The 16,548-nt window shown below is 37.4% G+C and overlaps 2 protein-coding genes across 2 annotated transcripts in view; both read left to right on the plus strand.

The window, feature by feature from the left end:
• The window catches only part of LOC101844785 (zinc finger protein 54-like), a 1,121,204-nt gene that overhangs the window by 837,818 nt on the left and 266,838 nt on the right, over positions 1 to 16,548 (plus strand). The window lies entirely within an intron of this gene.
• LOC121132767 (formyl peptide receptor-related sequence 3-like) lies at positions 15,194 to 16,225 on the plus strand. The gene has a single exon (XM_040733916.1). The coding sequence runs from the start codon at positions 15,194 to 15,196 to the stop codon at positions 16,223 to 16,225; it is 1,032 nt and encodes a 343-aa protein (XP_040589850.1).

Below are 16,548 nucleotides of genomic sequence, written 5' to 3' on the forward strand. Positions count from 1 at the left end.
TAAGGACAAATTTATAGAGACCATTCTCTCTTTTCACCTTTATGTATGTTCCATCTCCTTTTGATGGTAATGAGAAGTAAATACAGCAGGCCAAACTAAGACAGGTCACATGGTTTCTGAAAGGCAAATATTCTCATTGTAGGAATAACTTATTCTTGTGTTAATGGTTCTGCTCTCTGTTGTACTGCTATATGCATTTGCATTGGAACAAGGTAAACAGAAACTTGGCAATACTTGTCACTAATTAAATACTTTTGGAAATTGTGTAGCTAAGTAAATATTAATGCTTTTTCTTATTTCAGATTAAAATATAGTCATACTATTCTTAACTTTCCCCTTCTTAACTCCAAACCCTCTGACATTACTCCTAGTTCTCTTTCAAATTCATGGTCTCTATTTTCATTAATTATTATTACATTTACATATGTATATACAAATATATTGCTGGAGAGATGGCTCATTGGTTAATAACACTGGCTGCTCTTCCAGAGGTCCTGAGTTCAAGGCCCAGCACCCTCATGATGGCTCACAACCATCTGTAATGAGATCTGGTGCCCTCTTCTGGCCTGTAGGCATATATGCAAACAGAATACAAATATATTCTTAAATGCAACCTGTTCAGTCTATATAATGTTACTTGTATGTGTGTTTTTAGGACAGACCTATTTTTTATTGGATAAACAATAGGAAGTGCCCTCTCCTGGGAAGGATATTTTTTCCATCTGTCAGCAATTCTTATGTGCTGTAGTTCTTTGTGAGAGTAGAGGACTCATAGACTTTCCCAATTAACAATCAGCATGTCTATTGGTGCCATCCTGGTTCAGCTAATTTGGAATACATTCTTGTATGCTGGTAATACGATATTAAATTAATGAAGGTTCCGATTACATGAGTTAAAAGGGCACCCAGCAGTTACAGGTTCACAACCACTCCTATTCTAGAAAGAACTTACTTTTTACTAACTGTATCTATTTCTATCTCTAACCACATGTTACTGTTACAATTTTTCCCTTGTATGCAAGCAAGACCTGTAAACTCTTGCCTGCCCTAATAACTCAGGTAATCAGAAATTTCATGAATTTAATATCACCAGTACCAATATATTTGAATGCATTTAAACTATTTCATAAAAATGTGTTGAACCAAGATGGTACCAATAGACATAGTGATTATTAATGTTCTTGCATATAAAGGGAAAATTGTAGCAGCAATATGTAGTTAGAGACAAAAATAGATATAGATCATTAGGAAAAAGAAACTTCTTTTTAGGCTAGGCATGGATGTGTAAGCATGCACTCAAAATACACACCGCTGGGTCGTGTGATTCTGGCTCCTTGTAGGTACTGTGGGAATTACTTGGGCATGGTCTACTGAATTCATGAAGCCGAGGTAGATTGGATCTCCCAGTCTTACTCTGCCTACTGTACTCTGTTATGTGTTAATCTTGATGTCAGAGACAATGGAGGAATACTGGTTACTTCATTACATTTCATGGTTTTCTCAGCCTGCTTTCTTATGGAACTTGGCCTTGAGGTGGCATTACCCAGAGTGGGCGGGGACTTCTCCACATAACATTAATTTTAAAAAGCTGCATCAGTCTTAGCCACAAGACAATCTGATGAAGATATGTGCTCAATTAAGAAGGCCTCAGATAGTGTCAAATTGACAGCAAACTTATCAGAACAAAGATTATACCCAAGATAACACATTAGAATTTGTTCAAACTACTGAGATACAATCCTGGTTCAAGAGATTTTCATACTATATCATATGTAATTTTATAATCTGTTTATCTCGAAAAATATTCTATGGTTAATATATCAGTGACTCTAAGTATTCCTATCTAGATCTTTAGATCATATACAGATAAGTATTCTTTTTTTCACGATAAAATTTCCCTGTAGAATTATATTAACTCACATTTACATTAAAAAATTACTAATTAAATTTGAAGTCACCTTCCCTTTTTTCCTGTCATCATCTTCTCTACATATACAGAAAGCCTTCTGTATGTACAAGAGCTTGTCTATGACCATACATCAACACAGCTATCTGATCCCATCCCTTATGACCAACATTGCTCTCTTGATTTTTCTTATTTGGAACTGAAAATACAGCTTGTTGCTTTGACTATTCTTATTCATTGGTTCCCATTAATGCTGATTGTCATCTGCCATAGTAAGAAGCAGGACCAAGAAGACAGAAGTGCAAGTGGAGGCAGGGAGATCAATTTCCCTTTTGAAAATAGTGGTTGTTACTACTTCATTTCATACCATCAAACTTGGTCTACATTTTTGCTGTGACTCTCATGTGGTGACAGTACATTCTTTTCCTTTTAGATACAGGTATTAAGTTTTCATGTGTGATTCTGTGTTTGCCTGTTTGATTTAATTACCACATGAATGCATAGAGGATCAGACACTCATGGAATTCAAATGTAGCAGATGAAGCACTGCCTAGTATGGGTGCTAAAAACAGAACCATGGTTCATATTCTAGAGCAGTAACCTCTTAACCTCGGTCTCATCCAGCCTCAGCTTCTTGGTCCTTTCCATACTCCCTCTATGCCATACTATTCTCTCTATATTTCTTTTATAGACAGTGCCTATTTGTGTGGCCTTGGATGGGTTGAACTCTCCATATAGACTAGGCTGACCTGGAATTCATAAAGAACCACCTGGCTCTTCTTCCCAAATGATTAGATTAGAGGTGTGTCAACTTTTTCAGAATATCTTCTTTTCTTAATTCATATGTGCAGAATAAGTTCTTGGCCCATTAGCTGTCAATGACACCTAATTTCTAACTTGCAAAAAAGCAAATGTCTGAGATTAAGTTGAAATTTAATACCCCATTTTATGTTTTTAGAAAATGTGATTTATGAGAATGTGACTAAAACTGTGAGGATCACATAACTGAGATATAGGATTTCTTCAGAGTAAGGGGATGAGATAGCAGATTAACTCTTTCACTACATATCTGCAGTATTTTTACCACTCACAGTATGTTCATAGTAATATAATAATTTGAAGAATAAATTATTAAAATCATTAAAAGTAATTGGTGCATATTATTATAGAATTAATAAGTAAAGTGTCCTAGCATACATTCCTAGGATATCATTTATTTATTTAATTTACGGCATAACTTCAATTTATGTATGTTTTATTTGTATGTTTTTTTTAGACAGGGTTTCATCATGTAACTCTGGTTGGCAAAGGAATTAACCCTTTAGCAAAAATAGCATCAAATTCAAAGAGAACTGTCGCTGTCTGCCTCCAGAGTTCTCGGATAAAACTCTTGTGCTGCCAGGCCCAGCCATTTGGAATTCTACTGTTATCATAGTTTGAACAAGTGTCTCCTACACATGATTCTGAAATCTTAGGAAGTGACACATTTATATTAATCTGAGAAGCAGCAACCTGTTTTGCCATACACTGATACTAATGAAATGTTAGTATTTATATATACTTTACTTTTGGGATGATACGCTGGACATACAGTGAAGAATCTGGAAAATAATATTTGGAACCACATGTACTGAGTGAGCAAGCAATACCTTATGAACGGTAATTTTTAATTTATTGATGTAGAAAACTCTTAAGTAGAATCATTGCCTTCACCAAGGGGAGTACATGAGGCAGCAGGACTTCTTATCAGAAAAAAGAAAAACATTTTAAATCTAAACTGAGATCTAACTCTGTGGCTCACCAGCCATTTTGTATAACATTTTCCTTGATCCAGGGAGAATGGCTTTTGGTGATTTAATTCGTAGATTACTTTTCCTAGTAGAGACTGGAGTTGGTGTATTGGGGAATGCCTTGTTTCTTGCAGTCTGTGCCTCTATGTACTATACTAGCCACGCACCAAAGCCTACCCATCTCATACTCACCAACATGACTGTGAGAAATTTCTTGATTCTTATCTTCAAGGGAATTCCCCAGTGCATATACATCTGGGGAATAGCACATGTTCTGGGAAACCATGCATGTAAAGTTGCCTTATATATTCACAAAATAGATCAGAGCCTCTCTCTAGGTACCAATTGCCTCTTGACTAATTTTCAGACAATATCTATCATTCCCAGAGTAATTGGGTGGATGGGGCTCAAAAGTCAAACCTGGAAGATCAGTGTCTCTTGCTTTCTGTGTTGGATGTCCAGCTGGCTGATGAGTATCTTTGACCCTGTGCATACTAAAGGCCTTCTTAGTATGAAGAATTCTACCAAGAAGCAGGACTATGGACTCTTCTATTCACAAGTATCAAGTACATCTGAAAGCAGTTACAGAATACTGACAACTCTCTCAGATTTTATATTGATAGTTCTCATGTTTGGTGCCAATGTCTACATGATCCTTCTTTTCTACAGACATTGGCAGAGGATGAGGCATTTCCTCACATTCAGTATCTCCCATAGACTGTCCTCTGAGACTAAAGCTACCCAAAACATGCTGCTTCTCACAAGCATCTTTATTTTGCTTTATTTCATCAACTCCAACCACACACTTGATAATACTGCCACTTTTAAATCTCGTTACTGGTTGCAGCATGTTACTACATTTCTGTCAACATGTTATCCCACTCTCAGCCCAATGGTACTGATGCTTCACGATTGTCAAGTACCTATTATCTGTTCATGATCTGAAAAAAATAAAAGAGCTGTTATCACTGCTGACCCAACTCAGTGTTCATCTCATGATTCTACAAGTATTTGTGCATGTCTAGAACATGGAAGAAGTTCCCAGAAAATCTATCATATCAATTATTCAATGATTTGTTCAATATTTGCTGAGTGTTATGGAGCATTTCAGTCTGTTTTAGAAGGCAAAAGTACAAACTGAGAAAAAATGTACTATTGGCATTATTCATGTTTTCTGGTTCTATGTTTCCTTGAAACAGTTTATAGAATCATAGAGGCTAGTTCAGGCACACATAAGTTTGAAAATCATGAATTACTATTTGTGTCAGTATCTAAATACACAGCCCAGTGTGCCTTCAATCATTCACTATAGCCTTCTGAGAGGAGGCATTACATGGTGTTACATGACATCATTCTGTATTGTCACATTGAATGTTTTAGAGAGAATAAGTACTTCAATAGGTTAAACCCATGGACGTGGTCATGATAGAACTTTCCCACAGATGTAGACTCTCAGCACCTTCCTTTTTTGTTTATTTTCTTGTAGAAGTGTCTTTTGTTTTTTTTGTTGATGTTTTTGTTTTATTTTTAGTTTCCATTCTTAATTACAGGGTCTTATTTTACAGACAATGCAGACCTGCAACATATCACATAGCAAAAAATGACCTTGATCCATCATCCTTCTGTGTCAGTCACTCAAAGCCTTATAGAATTCTGAGTTCACAGACCTGTACAATTCCAGGCAGTTATATATACTTGAATTTGTGTATGTGTGTGTTCCTGAGACTGCATGTGCATTTGTATGTATTTGGGCTCATTTGTGATGGGGATGTCACAGTTCAGAAGGAAGAAGCATATGTGAGTTGACAAGTTGATAGAGCATGTACAAGACTTCCACAAGTTCAAGGGAGAAAAAAATTCCAGCATGGAGGATGAGATATGGCTACAAATATCATCCCCATCTGAGTAGGTCTTGATGTGAGAAGAAAAATGTTTTCTTTGGTGGTGTGCCTGCTAGCATATTGACTGTACTCTATGTCAGTGCATAAGCAAAACCTGCAGACAGAGAGACAGAAAGCAAGACGTATAAAGTGAGGGTCTAGGGGAAATTAGGAAAGAGGCTCAATATGATTAAAATCATTGCATAAAAGTCTCACATTACATAAATATACTTGAAGTGCAGAGAAAATAATAAAATAAATAAACAGGGTAAAAAATCTAGTGGGATAGGGGTCTGAGAAAAGAGTGACCAAAGTATCAATATATTCACTATAATATCTATATCTGCTGCTACATCCAATTTGTAATGTCAGACATTCTTTTTGCACATGCTTTGTTCAATTGACACACAGTATGCATTGAATAATAATGAGAGTTGTATAGATTTTCTTTTGCAAAAGAAGAGGCCAGCATGAAGTTTTCTTTTTTTTTTTTTTTTTATTTTATTTTATTTTTTTTTAATCATTTTTTATTTTAATTTTAAATAGCTTGTTTCGCATGTCAATCCCAGTTCCCTCTCCCTCCCCTCCTCCCGCACTCCCCTTCCACCCTCCCTCCCACCCTATTGCCAAATCCCTCCACATAGGGGATGTCTAGAGTCTATCATTTCACTCTTGGTAGGGTCAAGGCACTCCCCTAAGAGTCCAGGCTGAGAGAGCATCTCTCTTTGTGCCATAGGCACATGAAGACAGATTGTATACCAGGGATAGACACTGATCCACAGCTTAGAGCCCCATAGGTTGCCCAGGCCTTCTCACTGACACTCACATTTGGGGGGACCAGATCAGTCCCATTCTGGCCTCCCCACTGTCGGTCTGGGGTCCAAGAGCACTCCCCTGTTCAGATCAGCCGTCTCTGCTGGTTTTGCCAGCCCATTCCTTGCCAATTTGCTCATCACTCCTCTCTCTCTGTCACTGGGTTCCTTGGGTTCAGTTCAGTGCTTAGTTGTGTGTTTGCCTCTGCTTCCATCAGTCCCAGGATGAAGGCTCCCGGATAGTTATAGACATCAAGTTCATTATCAGGAATGGGCATTCGAGGTGGTCCTTCCACTATTGCTTAGCTTGCCAATTGATGTTATACCTTTAGATCACTCGAGGTCACTCTGGTGCCTGATCTGTCTTCGATCCTATGATTCCCTCTTCCCCCTATTTTACCCCCACCCCCTCAACTTCCTGTTCCCCCGTGACCCACTCCCTTCCTCTTTACCCCCTCTACTCTTCCCAGGTCCCACTACCCCCCCCCTCGCCCTGTTCCCCATCCATTCAGAGGATCTTGTCTCCATCCTCTTCTCTTGGGTACTATGCATATATGCATATCTTTTAGGTTCTTTCCTGTTTCCCAGACTCTCTATCTGTGGAAGTGCAGACTGGCACTATCCTGATCCATATTTAAAATCCATATATGAGTGAGTACATACCATGTTTGTCTTTTTGCGACTGGGTTACCTCACTCAGGATGGTTTCTTCCAGTGCTATCCATTTCCCTGCGAATTTCAAGATTCCATTGTTTTTTTCTGCTGAGTAATACTCCATTGTGTAAATGTACCACATTTTCTCTATCCACTCTTCAGTTGAGGGGCATACAGCATGAAGTTTTCTAATTAATTGCTAGACTCCTTCAATTCTCTTGAACTGAAATTCCAGGATAGGTGTCTGTTCTCAACCTGCTCTGTCAATCTATACCTATATGTGGGCAGTAACACTTAGGAGATAGTATAATGTGAGGGAACAAAGTGTACAAATACATACCATAATTTAAAGTCATACTATGAAGAAATTAATGTGGATCTGATGGGGAACTCCTGTGTATATGTCAATAAAACACTGTTGGCCAATAGGGAAGCAAGAGAGGTGGGACTAGGCGTCAAGGAGGATTCTGGGAATTGAAATATAGGGAGTCACAATGTAGCCTCCAGAGGAGTAAAAGGTTCAGACACTTTCTCTGGTAAGAGAAATACTTAGATTAACAATTATAAGTTAAATACTTAAGTCAGAGATAGCCAGTAAGGAACAAGCAAACGGCTAACAGCTTCATAATTAATACAATGTGTTGTGTGTTATTTGGGGACTACAACTGTGGCAGGGTCCAAGAGGATGGCGGGGAGGGCTACACTCTACATGGATCATCTCATTAATAATCTTGTATTAAATATATGTTGAAATTATAATTTGGCTGCATAATGTTACATAAATATTTATCAAAATAAGATATGAAAATCATTTCCAATTTTGAAATATTTTATAATAGGCTCTCACTATATAATGTAGTCCTGATAGGGCTGCAGATTTCTATCTAGTTAAAAGTTAGTCATAAATTTGTAACCTGTGCTTTCCAACTGTTAGGATTGCAGGTGTATATCACCTTGCAATTTTATTTTCTCTCTAACTCTTCCTTCTCGTTCTCTCCTCTCCCTGCTACTCTTTTGCATGTTCTATTTTGTTTACTTATTGTTGTTGACTAGACAATGTCTGATCTCGAAAACGTTGGCCTCAGATATGCTTAGGGTATGTTGATCAAGGATATTTTGATCTGGAATTTTAATCTTTCTGCCTTTAGTTTCCCAGATCAAGGATTATATTTCTGTAAAACCATGCATAGTTTGTGCAGTGCTGAGAATCAAATGCAGGCTCAGCTCTTGTAGGAGAAGCACTCTGCTGTGATTCTTATTTTTTTAAGTCGTATACTACCAACAATAATGACAAATCGCATATGTGGCTCATATTACTACCGAATCCCAATTGTCTATAATCTCAAACACAACTGACCAGACTCTCCTATTCTCTATATTACACAAAAATCCAAAAAATACAGAGACAGGCTGAGACCTGTTTCTTCTAAATACTTCTGAAGCAGCTACTGAGTGTATCTAACAAATGAGATTCTTTCTTGCAATAACAGATAGAACATACAAGAGCAGAAATCTGAAAAATTGCTCCATCTAGGGTTGGTGGGAGAAAGCCTGTACTTTCCAATGAAGATCAATGAAGTTGGCTACAATTTATAGTGTCCCTTTCATCTGCCAATCATTTAAACACAGTCACCTTCTTGAGATCCCAATTAGTATGAACATTACAAAACATCATCAATGTAGTGATGAATGAAAAAACTCAGACTTTGAAAGAGGAAAGCCACCAAGATTACTGATCTGTGGGAAGCAGAGGGAAGTCCTCTGTAGATAACATGAAACCCTGGGGTCCTGTCTTCTTGTACATTTATACCTGCCCTCATATTTTAGTCCTCTCATTTTTCATGTGACATACAAGAAGGTTTCATTCTTCTATATTTAATCTAAACTTTTAGTTTTTTATCCAATCTGACAATACATAATCATGTTTTTCCATGCAACACATGCATCTCCAGAATGTTCATATATAGGTATGTGCAACCACAACTTTTTGTGCTCTGCTGAGACAATGGTTCTGAAAGATTGAAGCAAGCATTATAGCTACAAAGTGAGCTACATCTATGGCCTTCTACAGCTCATTTCATGGTCTTTTGGTCATCTAGTATGCTGAGTACAAACTCACCAACTTATGCCCACCTCCAAGAAAAAGCCTCTCATCTGTGCCTTCCAAAAGCTTTTGACATTCTTCTGGAAGGCTCTGCATGTATTCACCTCAGATAAATGGCCTGGTTCTAATTATTTCAGGAAAAAAGTGTCCCAAAAAATGAGGAGTGAATAACAGAACTGAAACCAGAAACCAATAAAGTAGCAACCATATGATTTACAGTAACAAAAAATCAAACCAATATTTGGTGAGTGGGAAGGATTGTTTTAGAGATTAAATATCTTAAACATCTTCAACTTCTTCTTTGGTAGGAGTCAGAGGTCCAACAATACAGATAAGAGTGATGAAGAGACCTGGGTGTCCAAAATCTTTCTCTTCGTGAGTAAGGCAAGAATGATACTATTCAGAGACAGAGTGTTTAATGTCATAATAAAGCTAAATGGAATCCTAAAATTAAGGTCCTGATTAAGTATAACATATGTTCAACAGTGAAAGGCAGGGATGGAAATAAAAGACCTAAGAGACAGAGACACAGAGCGAGAAAAATTCATGTGTAAAGAGTTGATACTCTCAGAGGGGATAAAGCATTAGCCTCTCTGGCATGGTGACCTAAATCAAATCCATGGTATTCTAAACTTCTACCAACTCAACTTTGTAGTGATTTCTAAACGACATTTTTTAGAAGCTTCCTAAAGGGAGAAAGAGGAATCCAAATGGATGAATACAGAACTAACAATGACACCTTCTAGTAAAACTTTCATACTATAAAGCATCATTTTGCATTGAGAACATCTCAAATACCAAGAAAACACAAAGGCTTAGAGAATACATTGATTAATTGCTGATCAGATTGTGAAGTCCTTTCTGATGATGGAAGAAGGGAATGCCAGCATAGTCCACTACATAACTTACTTTAGCACAAGCAGGCTGTGTTATTTATTGCAAAGTAGATGGTGGTTATCATACAAGTACCTGTGAAAACACACAAAAGACAGCATGAATAGGGAATTATTCAAATAATAAAAAAGATGAAAAATCTTCAAGTGAGTTTCTATTCTAGATAGCTCCATTGTGCAACATAGGTAAAAACAAAGGGAAATGGCATTGTCATTGGACTGTGCTGAGTGAGAGAAATACCTGCAGGTAAAGACAATTCTTCAGCCCCATTTGTTAGTGAACTCACTACAAAGGCCTTTGTAAACAATGAAGACTCTCAGTAAGGATCTTAGTAAGGTTATTCAATACTTTAGTGATTGAACAAGCCATTTCACTAGCAGTAAGTATTTTCTATCACAGCTGATGTAGTAAATACTCCACACCAGCAGTTGCAAAGTCCTCATGTCACCTTAATGGTGTGAGTGCATGAATAACATATAATAATACTGATGTGACACTGTGTAAATGTGTCTTAAGGACATAACATATGCATGATTGTTATATCCCTCTCTATATCACAATTGTTTTCTCCTGGTTTCCCCAAGTCAGTAAAATCAAAAGTAAAAACAATTCGTTTTGATTATTTAAAAAAAAAAGAACAATCTTGACTCATAGGCTATATAAAAACAAATGGAGTAACCCATGATTATAGATTATCACCTAATTTGCTTGTGGATTCAGAGACATATTCCTTAAACATTTTTTAATATAAAAGATGGGAAACCTCATGCAGAACATACAGAAAGGATTTTAGTGTAACAAATAGTACTTACACATGAGAGATAGAAAGTAATCTTTTCCATATATATTTAATACTTTTTAAAACTTTGTATGTATGGGCATTTTTTCTGTATATATATATCTAGGCATCAGATGCTTGACTATTCTCCAGAGATACCAAAAGGGGTATCAGATCCCCTGGGACTGGATTTACTGATAGTATTAGGCACCCTTTATGCTGAATATGATACCTGGGTACTCTGGAAGAGCAGTTAGTACACTTAACCATCTCTCCAGGCCATAGAAAACATTCTTATCTTCTTCATTTTGTCTTCTTTATGTATCTATTTCCATGGTTTAGGTTACCATAACACCTCACTCAAATTTATTTTTCTATCTCAGACTTGTTTTGGATCTTCAGGCAAAGTTTTGATTAAGTTGCATCTTCCATATTATCACAAGCATTCTTGTTCATTGTTTTTACCATAATTCAATTTTATGCTATATGTTGGAGTTTTCTTCATTTTCACATTTTTGGCCTAATCAGAGTTCCTCAAAATGTGACTATTCAGACCAGAATTTTTTTGTTTTATGAAACAGCGTTTCTCTGTATTGTTTTGGAGGCTGTCGGACCAACTTGGACTTTAACTCACAGAGATCTGCCTGCCTTTGCCTCCCGAGTGCTGGGAGCCACTGCCTGGCCTGGAAACAGAATATTTAAACTAATAATTAAAGCTAAGTAGGAACCTAATGGAGGGGTCAAAATGAAGCATATGTAGTGTCCTTATGAAAATAAAGACATACCCAGATTGTGTAAATTCACAGGGAAGATCATGTGTGAACATGTGGAGCAGACAGCCAGGTAAGGAAGTCCTAGGAAAAGCTAACACCTTCATCTTGGGTTTCCAGTATCTAGAATAACAATAAGATCAATGGCTATGATATTATCGGCTGGTTGAGTTTTCTTTCATAAACCTTAACAAACTAATCTACTTGGCATTTCTTTTGTGATTCCTAGCTCATTGAAGAACACAAATCAGATAAATTTCCACAAAACTTTGAACCAGGTTTTCAATTGACGTTGTGTGATGCTTAAATTGAGTACATGTAACACAGATATTTACTTATTCACACACAGTGCAGTAATGACAAACCAATGTCTTGATCATCTGAAGTTCTTAAATCGTGAACCAATGAGTTTGTTGGAGTTACTTACATGAGAATGAATGATAGGTCAACCTTAAGAATAAAGAAAATTCAAAGACAGTTTTTTCATTGAAAAACACACCCCTACCTGTGTGGTGATTCATGAAAACTATCTCTGCACGACTCGTAGGCATGCCTCTTCACAGATGAGACAGACCTACTTCACACTAATAGTGACATCTCATTTTCTAGCATTTGCTTTCTATTTCCTGTAACTTGGAGTTGACCTCTCAGTCTCATTAATATCAGGACCTCTTGAGACTTCTGTGTTGTTTACTTGCTAAGCTTCATGAGCTTCCCCATTCTTTCCTGGAGGTAATGTTTCAATTCAGGAGCTTCATTGGTTTGTATGCATGTGGTAAGCATAAACTCATGCAAGAAAACACATTTTTTTTGGTTTTTACGAGACAGGGTTTCTCTGTATTGTTTTGGAAGCTGTCAGTCCAGCCTGGCCTCAAACTCACAGAGATCTGCCTGTCTCTGCCTCCCGAGTGCTGGTATTAAATGCTTGCACCAACACTGCCCGGCAGGAAAACACATTAAATAAATAAATAAATAAATAAATCTAAAAGATACATATTTGGCATTAAAGATAGGTCAACTTTTCTCAACAGAGGAGAGGGTTAGAGATACAGTAGTTGAAAGTATTTTGTCAGTTACAGATGCACCCTGCAGATATTCAAGCATTGTATTAAACACAAAACAATATTTTTCTTAAGAATGGTAGAGAAGAAATCCCAGAAGGACACTGATGACGTCCTTCCATAGTACTTTTATCAAGAGATCTAGTCACATCTAGATGGCTCTAGTAAAAGATCATAAAGCAGAAGCAACTCTATTTCCAGATTGACCAGGACTTAGAATAGGTTGAAATGACATCTTCACTGAACAAATCAATTAAACAGATACAAGAAGAGAAGCAGAGTAAGCATTATTTGTCACATTTGGTGTGATAGAAGAAGGACTCGGGGTTCAAAACAAACTGAATTAAACCCAAATCTCTATCACTATTCAAATGGCCTTTTCAAGCTTTCCCAATTCCTCAAAACATACATGTACTCTTACAAAACATAAAAATATCTGGGCATTGGTGGTGCATGACTTTAATCGCAGCACTTGGAAGGCAGAGGCAGGTGGATCTCTGTGAATTTGATGCCAGCCTGGTCTACAGGGCAAGTACCAGGACAGGCTCCTGAGAAAAACCTTGTCTCGAAAAAAATCACAAATAACCTTAGAAATATTTAAAACTTTTAGATTGACTAACAAAAATATGAACATCATGTATAGTAATCATATAATTGTATGATGCAGATAAAGAGAGGCCCTGAACTACACCAAAATTCATTATGTCATTTACTCTCTTCCACATAGCACTAAATAAGCAGGCATGCTCACTCTTAGTATACCAAGCAGTGAGGAACGTTATTGGAAGCAGGGTCAATGAAAGACAATTGCTAGAAGGTAGATATGAGATACACCCTTCACTGACATCCTGCTTGCAAACCAGCAAGGAGATGCACATTATTAAACTCTGGTATCATCTGTTCAATGTTCTCTTTCACTCTAGATCAAACAAGTACTTAGATTAACAGAAATAACAATCAAAAATGGAAGGACATGAGAGACTGCTTAAAGCTAGATCAAAAAGAAGTATATATCTGGGTGTTTTTTGCAACATGCCATGTGCAGAATATGAATGATTTATACTTAATATGACCTTGACAAGACACTAGATATTTGAAAATTTGTGTTGCAAATTGTCTCTTGAATTCCCTCCTGTCATAATCCTTCTTAAAGTCACAGCTGAATTCTTCCATATCAGAATCTAAAATGTTAAGGAAATTTCTTGTAAGGTCTGAGTCCTGGCTTCATTATAATATCATTTTCATTCCTGTTCTGTGGAACTCTCAGGAAGATTGTGGAAAAATATAGCCTAATATGAAGCACTGTGGCACAGGGGATAATTCACTTGTTTAAGTACTTGCCTTGCAAAAAAAAACCTGGGAAATTGAGATGGGGAAGTGATTGTAGGCACAGTTTTTGGAGAGATAGAAATAAATACCTGGTGCACATTTGTTAGTCAGCTGTCCTACTCAGCAAGTTGTAACCTAGTGAGGAGACTCTGTCCTAAATACCTAAGTGTTTGGCACCTGGAGAATTCCAGTGGAAGTTATTCTCCGCCATTTAAAAAATGTACACAAACACGAACATACATTCACAGACACAGACATACATGTACACAAAAAGAAAGGAAATATGCTATACTATGATTTGGGTAAGGATAAAAGAAATCTTACCCTTGTGAATGCAGCACACACCTCATAAACTTTATAACAATTATCATTGAAACACACAAGATCGAAAGTAATAGAATCATTATATTGAAAAATTTACAAGGACTCTATGGTCTTTACTGAGCAGTGCCTTATAGCAGAGTGTGCTTAAAATGATGACCAACTGAAAGGGGAACAAGCACCGGGTGTTGTTGGCACTCGCCTTTTTTCCAGCACTCAGGAGGATGGGGCAGGCAGATCTCTGTGAGTTCGAGGCCAGCCTGGTCTACAGAGCAAGTTCCAGAACAGCCTCCAAAACAATACAGAGAAACCCTGTCTCAGAAGAAAAAACAACAAAAGGGGAAGAAGCATACATAGACAGCATCAAATTGATAACAATATTACAACTAGAATTAAAAAGATATCACCTATATTACCTATGGTTGTTTGGTAAACGTACTCTAACAACCCCCTACCTACATCGTATGCCTTGTTTGAAAATAACCCTTAGCTTAAGCTGTCTGTGTACCTCAGCTGAATATTTTCTTTCACAACAAAGAACTAATTGAAAATTTTCACCGAGGGACAGTCTAATTAATCTACTGCTCTCTACTCCCTGGTTAATTCACATCTTACCATATTCTGCTTCCTGTACATACTAAGTTCAGTATCAGTCCTGGAACATGGGAGCTTATATTCTGTTTAATAATCTGTCTGAAAAGTGATAATATTCTGTGAATTCATATAGAACTATGCTTTATATAAGGGACATTAAACAGAGAACTTGGTTTATTCTAATATTCTTAGAATGGATACCCTTCCATAAAAGGAGATGTGGGTTTTGAGTAAGGATGCTATAAGACAGAGCCACATCTAAGAAAGAGTTATTGTTGAAATGTTTCAGATGCAGATGAAATGGAAACCAATTCCTCCATCTCACTAAATGGATCAGAAGTTGTGTTCTATGAGTCTACCACCTCAAGAGTTCTATGGATACTCTCACTGGTTGGTCTCTCCATAACCTTTGTCCTTGGTGTGCTAGGTAACGGGCTTGTGATTTGGGTGGCTGGATTCCGGATGGTACACACTGTGACCTCCATCTGTTATCTGAACCTGGCTTTGGGCGACTTCTGTTTCATGGCTACTCTACCACTCCACATCATCTCAATGGTAATGAGAGGAACCTGGATTTTTGGTTGGTTCCTTTGCAAATTTGTCCATATCATAGTGCACATAAACCTATTTGTTAGCGTGTTCCTGATCACTCTCATTGCCATGGACCGTTGTAATTGTGTCCTGCACCCAGTTTGGGCTCAGAACCACAGAAATGTGGGTTTGGCCAGAAAAGTGATTGTTGGAGTTTGGATTCTTTCTCTCCTCCTTACCATTCCATATTTCATATTTGTAACTACAGTGAAAGATGCAAGAGGGGATGTGCACTGTACAACTAACTTTGAGTCCTGGATTGCAACCCCAGAGGAGCAATTAAAGCTATCTATTTCTGTGAACACAGTTTCAGGAATAGTCGGTTTCATTATTGGATTCAGTATGCCCATGTCCTTCATTGTCATCTGCTATGGAATCATGGCTGCTAAGATCTACAGAAGAGGCTTTTTGAATTCCAGCCGCCCTTTACGTGTCCTCACTGCTGTAGCAGTATCCTTCTTTGTCTGTTGGTTCCCTTTTCAATTGATAATTCTTTTAAGCAGCATCTGGACCAAGGAGACACCATACATCGTTCACATCATGGTGAATCCAGCAAGCACCTTGGCCTCCTTCAACAGCTGCCTCAACCCAATACTCTATGTTTTTCTGGGTCAGGAATTCAGAACGAAACTGATCCACTCCCTGTCTGCCAGTCTAGAGAGAGCGCTGAGGGAGGACTCAGCTCTGAATAATGGCAAAGAAAGGAACTTGTCTTCATATCCTGCAGACTCTGAGCTCTAGAAAAAGGTAAGAAAGGAACCATGAGAATGCTTGCTGTAACACTACTTTCACTTTCTGTCTCATCCTACGTTGCATGACATTTTTGACTACTAATCTAGAAAATATCCTTCATTGTCCTCTGATTTGGAAGAAAAAATAAAAATGAAAACTAACATCACTGTTCTATTGAGACTTTCCTTACTGAGCCTGGAACCAAGGATAAAACTAATGTGGCAAAACAATGTAAGTGACTATATATAAATACATATATATGTATATATATATGAAAGGATTATAGAAAATAGCATGAATTAACACTAAACTTTTATTATCTTATTAAGAAA

Source organism: Mesocricetus auratus, unplaced genomic scaffold (genome assembly GCF_017639785.1).
Source record: "Mesocricetus auratus isolate SY011 unplaced genomic scaffold, BCM_Maur_2.0 Super-Scaffold_100037, whole genome shotgun sequence".
In the NCBI taxonomy this organism is placed as follows: Eukaryota; Metazoa; Chordata; class Mammalia; order Rodentia; family Cricetidae; genus Mesocricetus; species Mesocricetus auratus.

Coding starts and splice junctions, on each gene's coding strand:
- LOC121132767 (XM_040733916.1), top strand. CDS start 15,194: ATGGAAACCAATTCCTCCATCTCACTAAATGGATCAGAAGTTGTGTTC.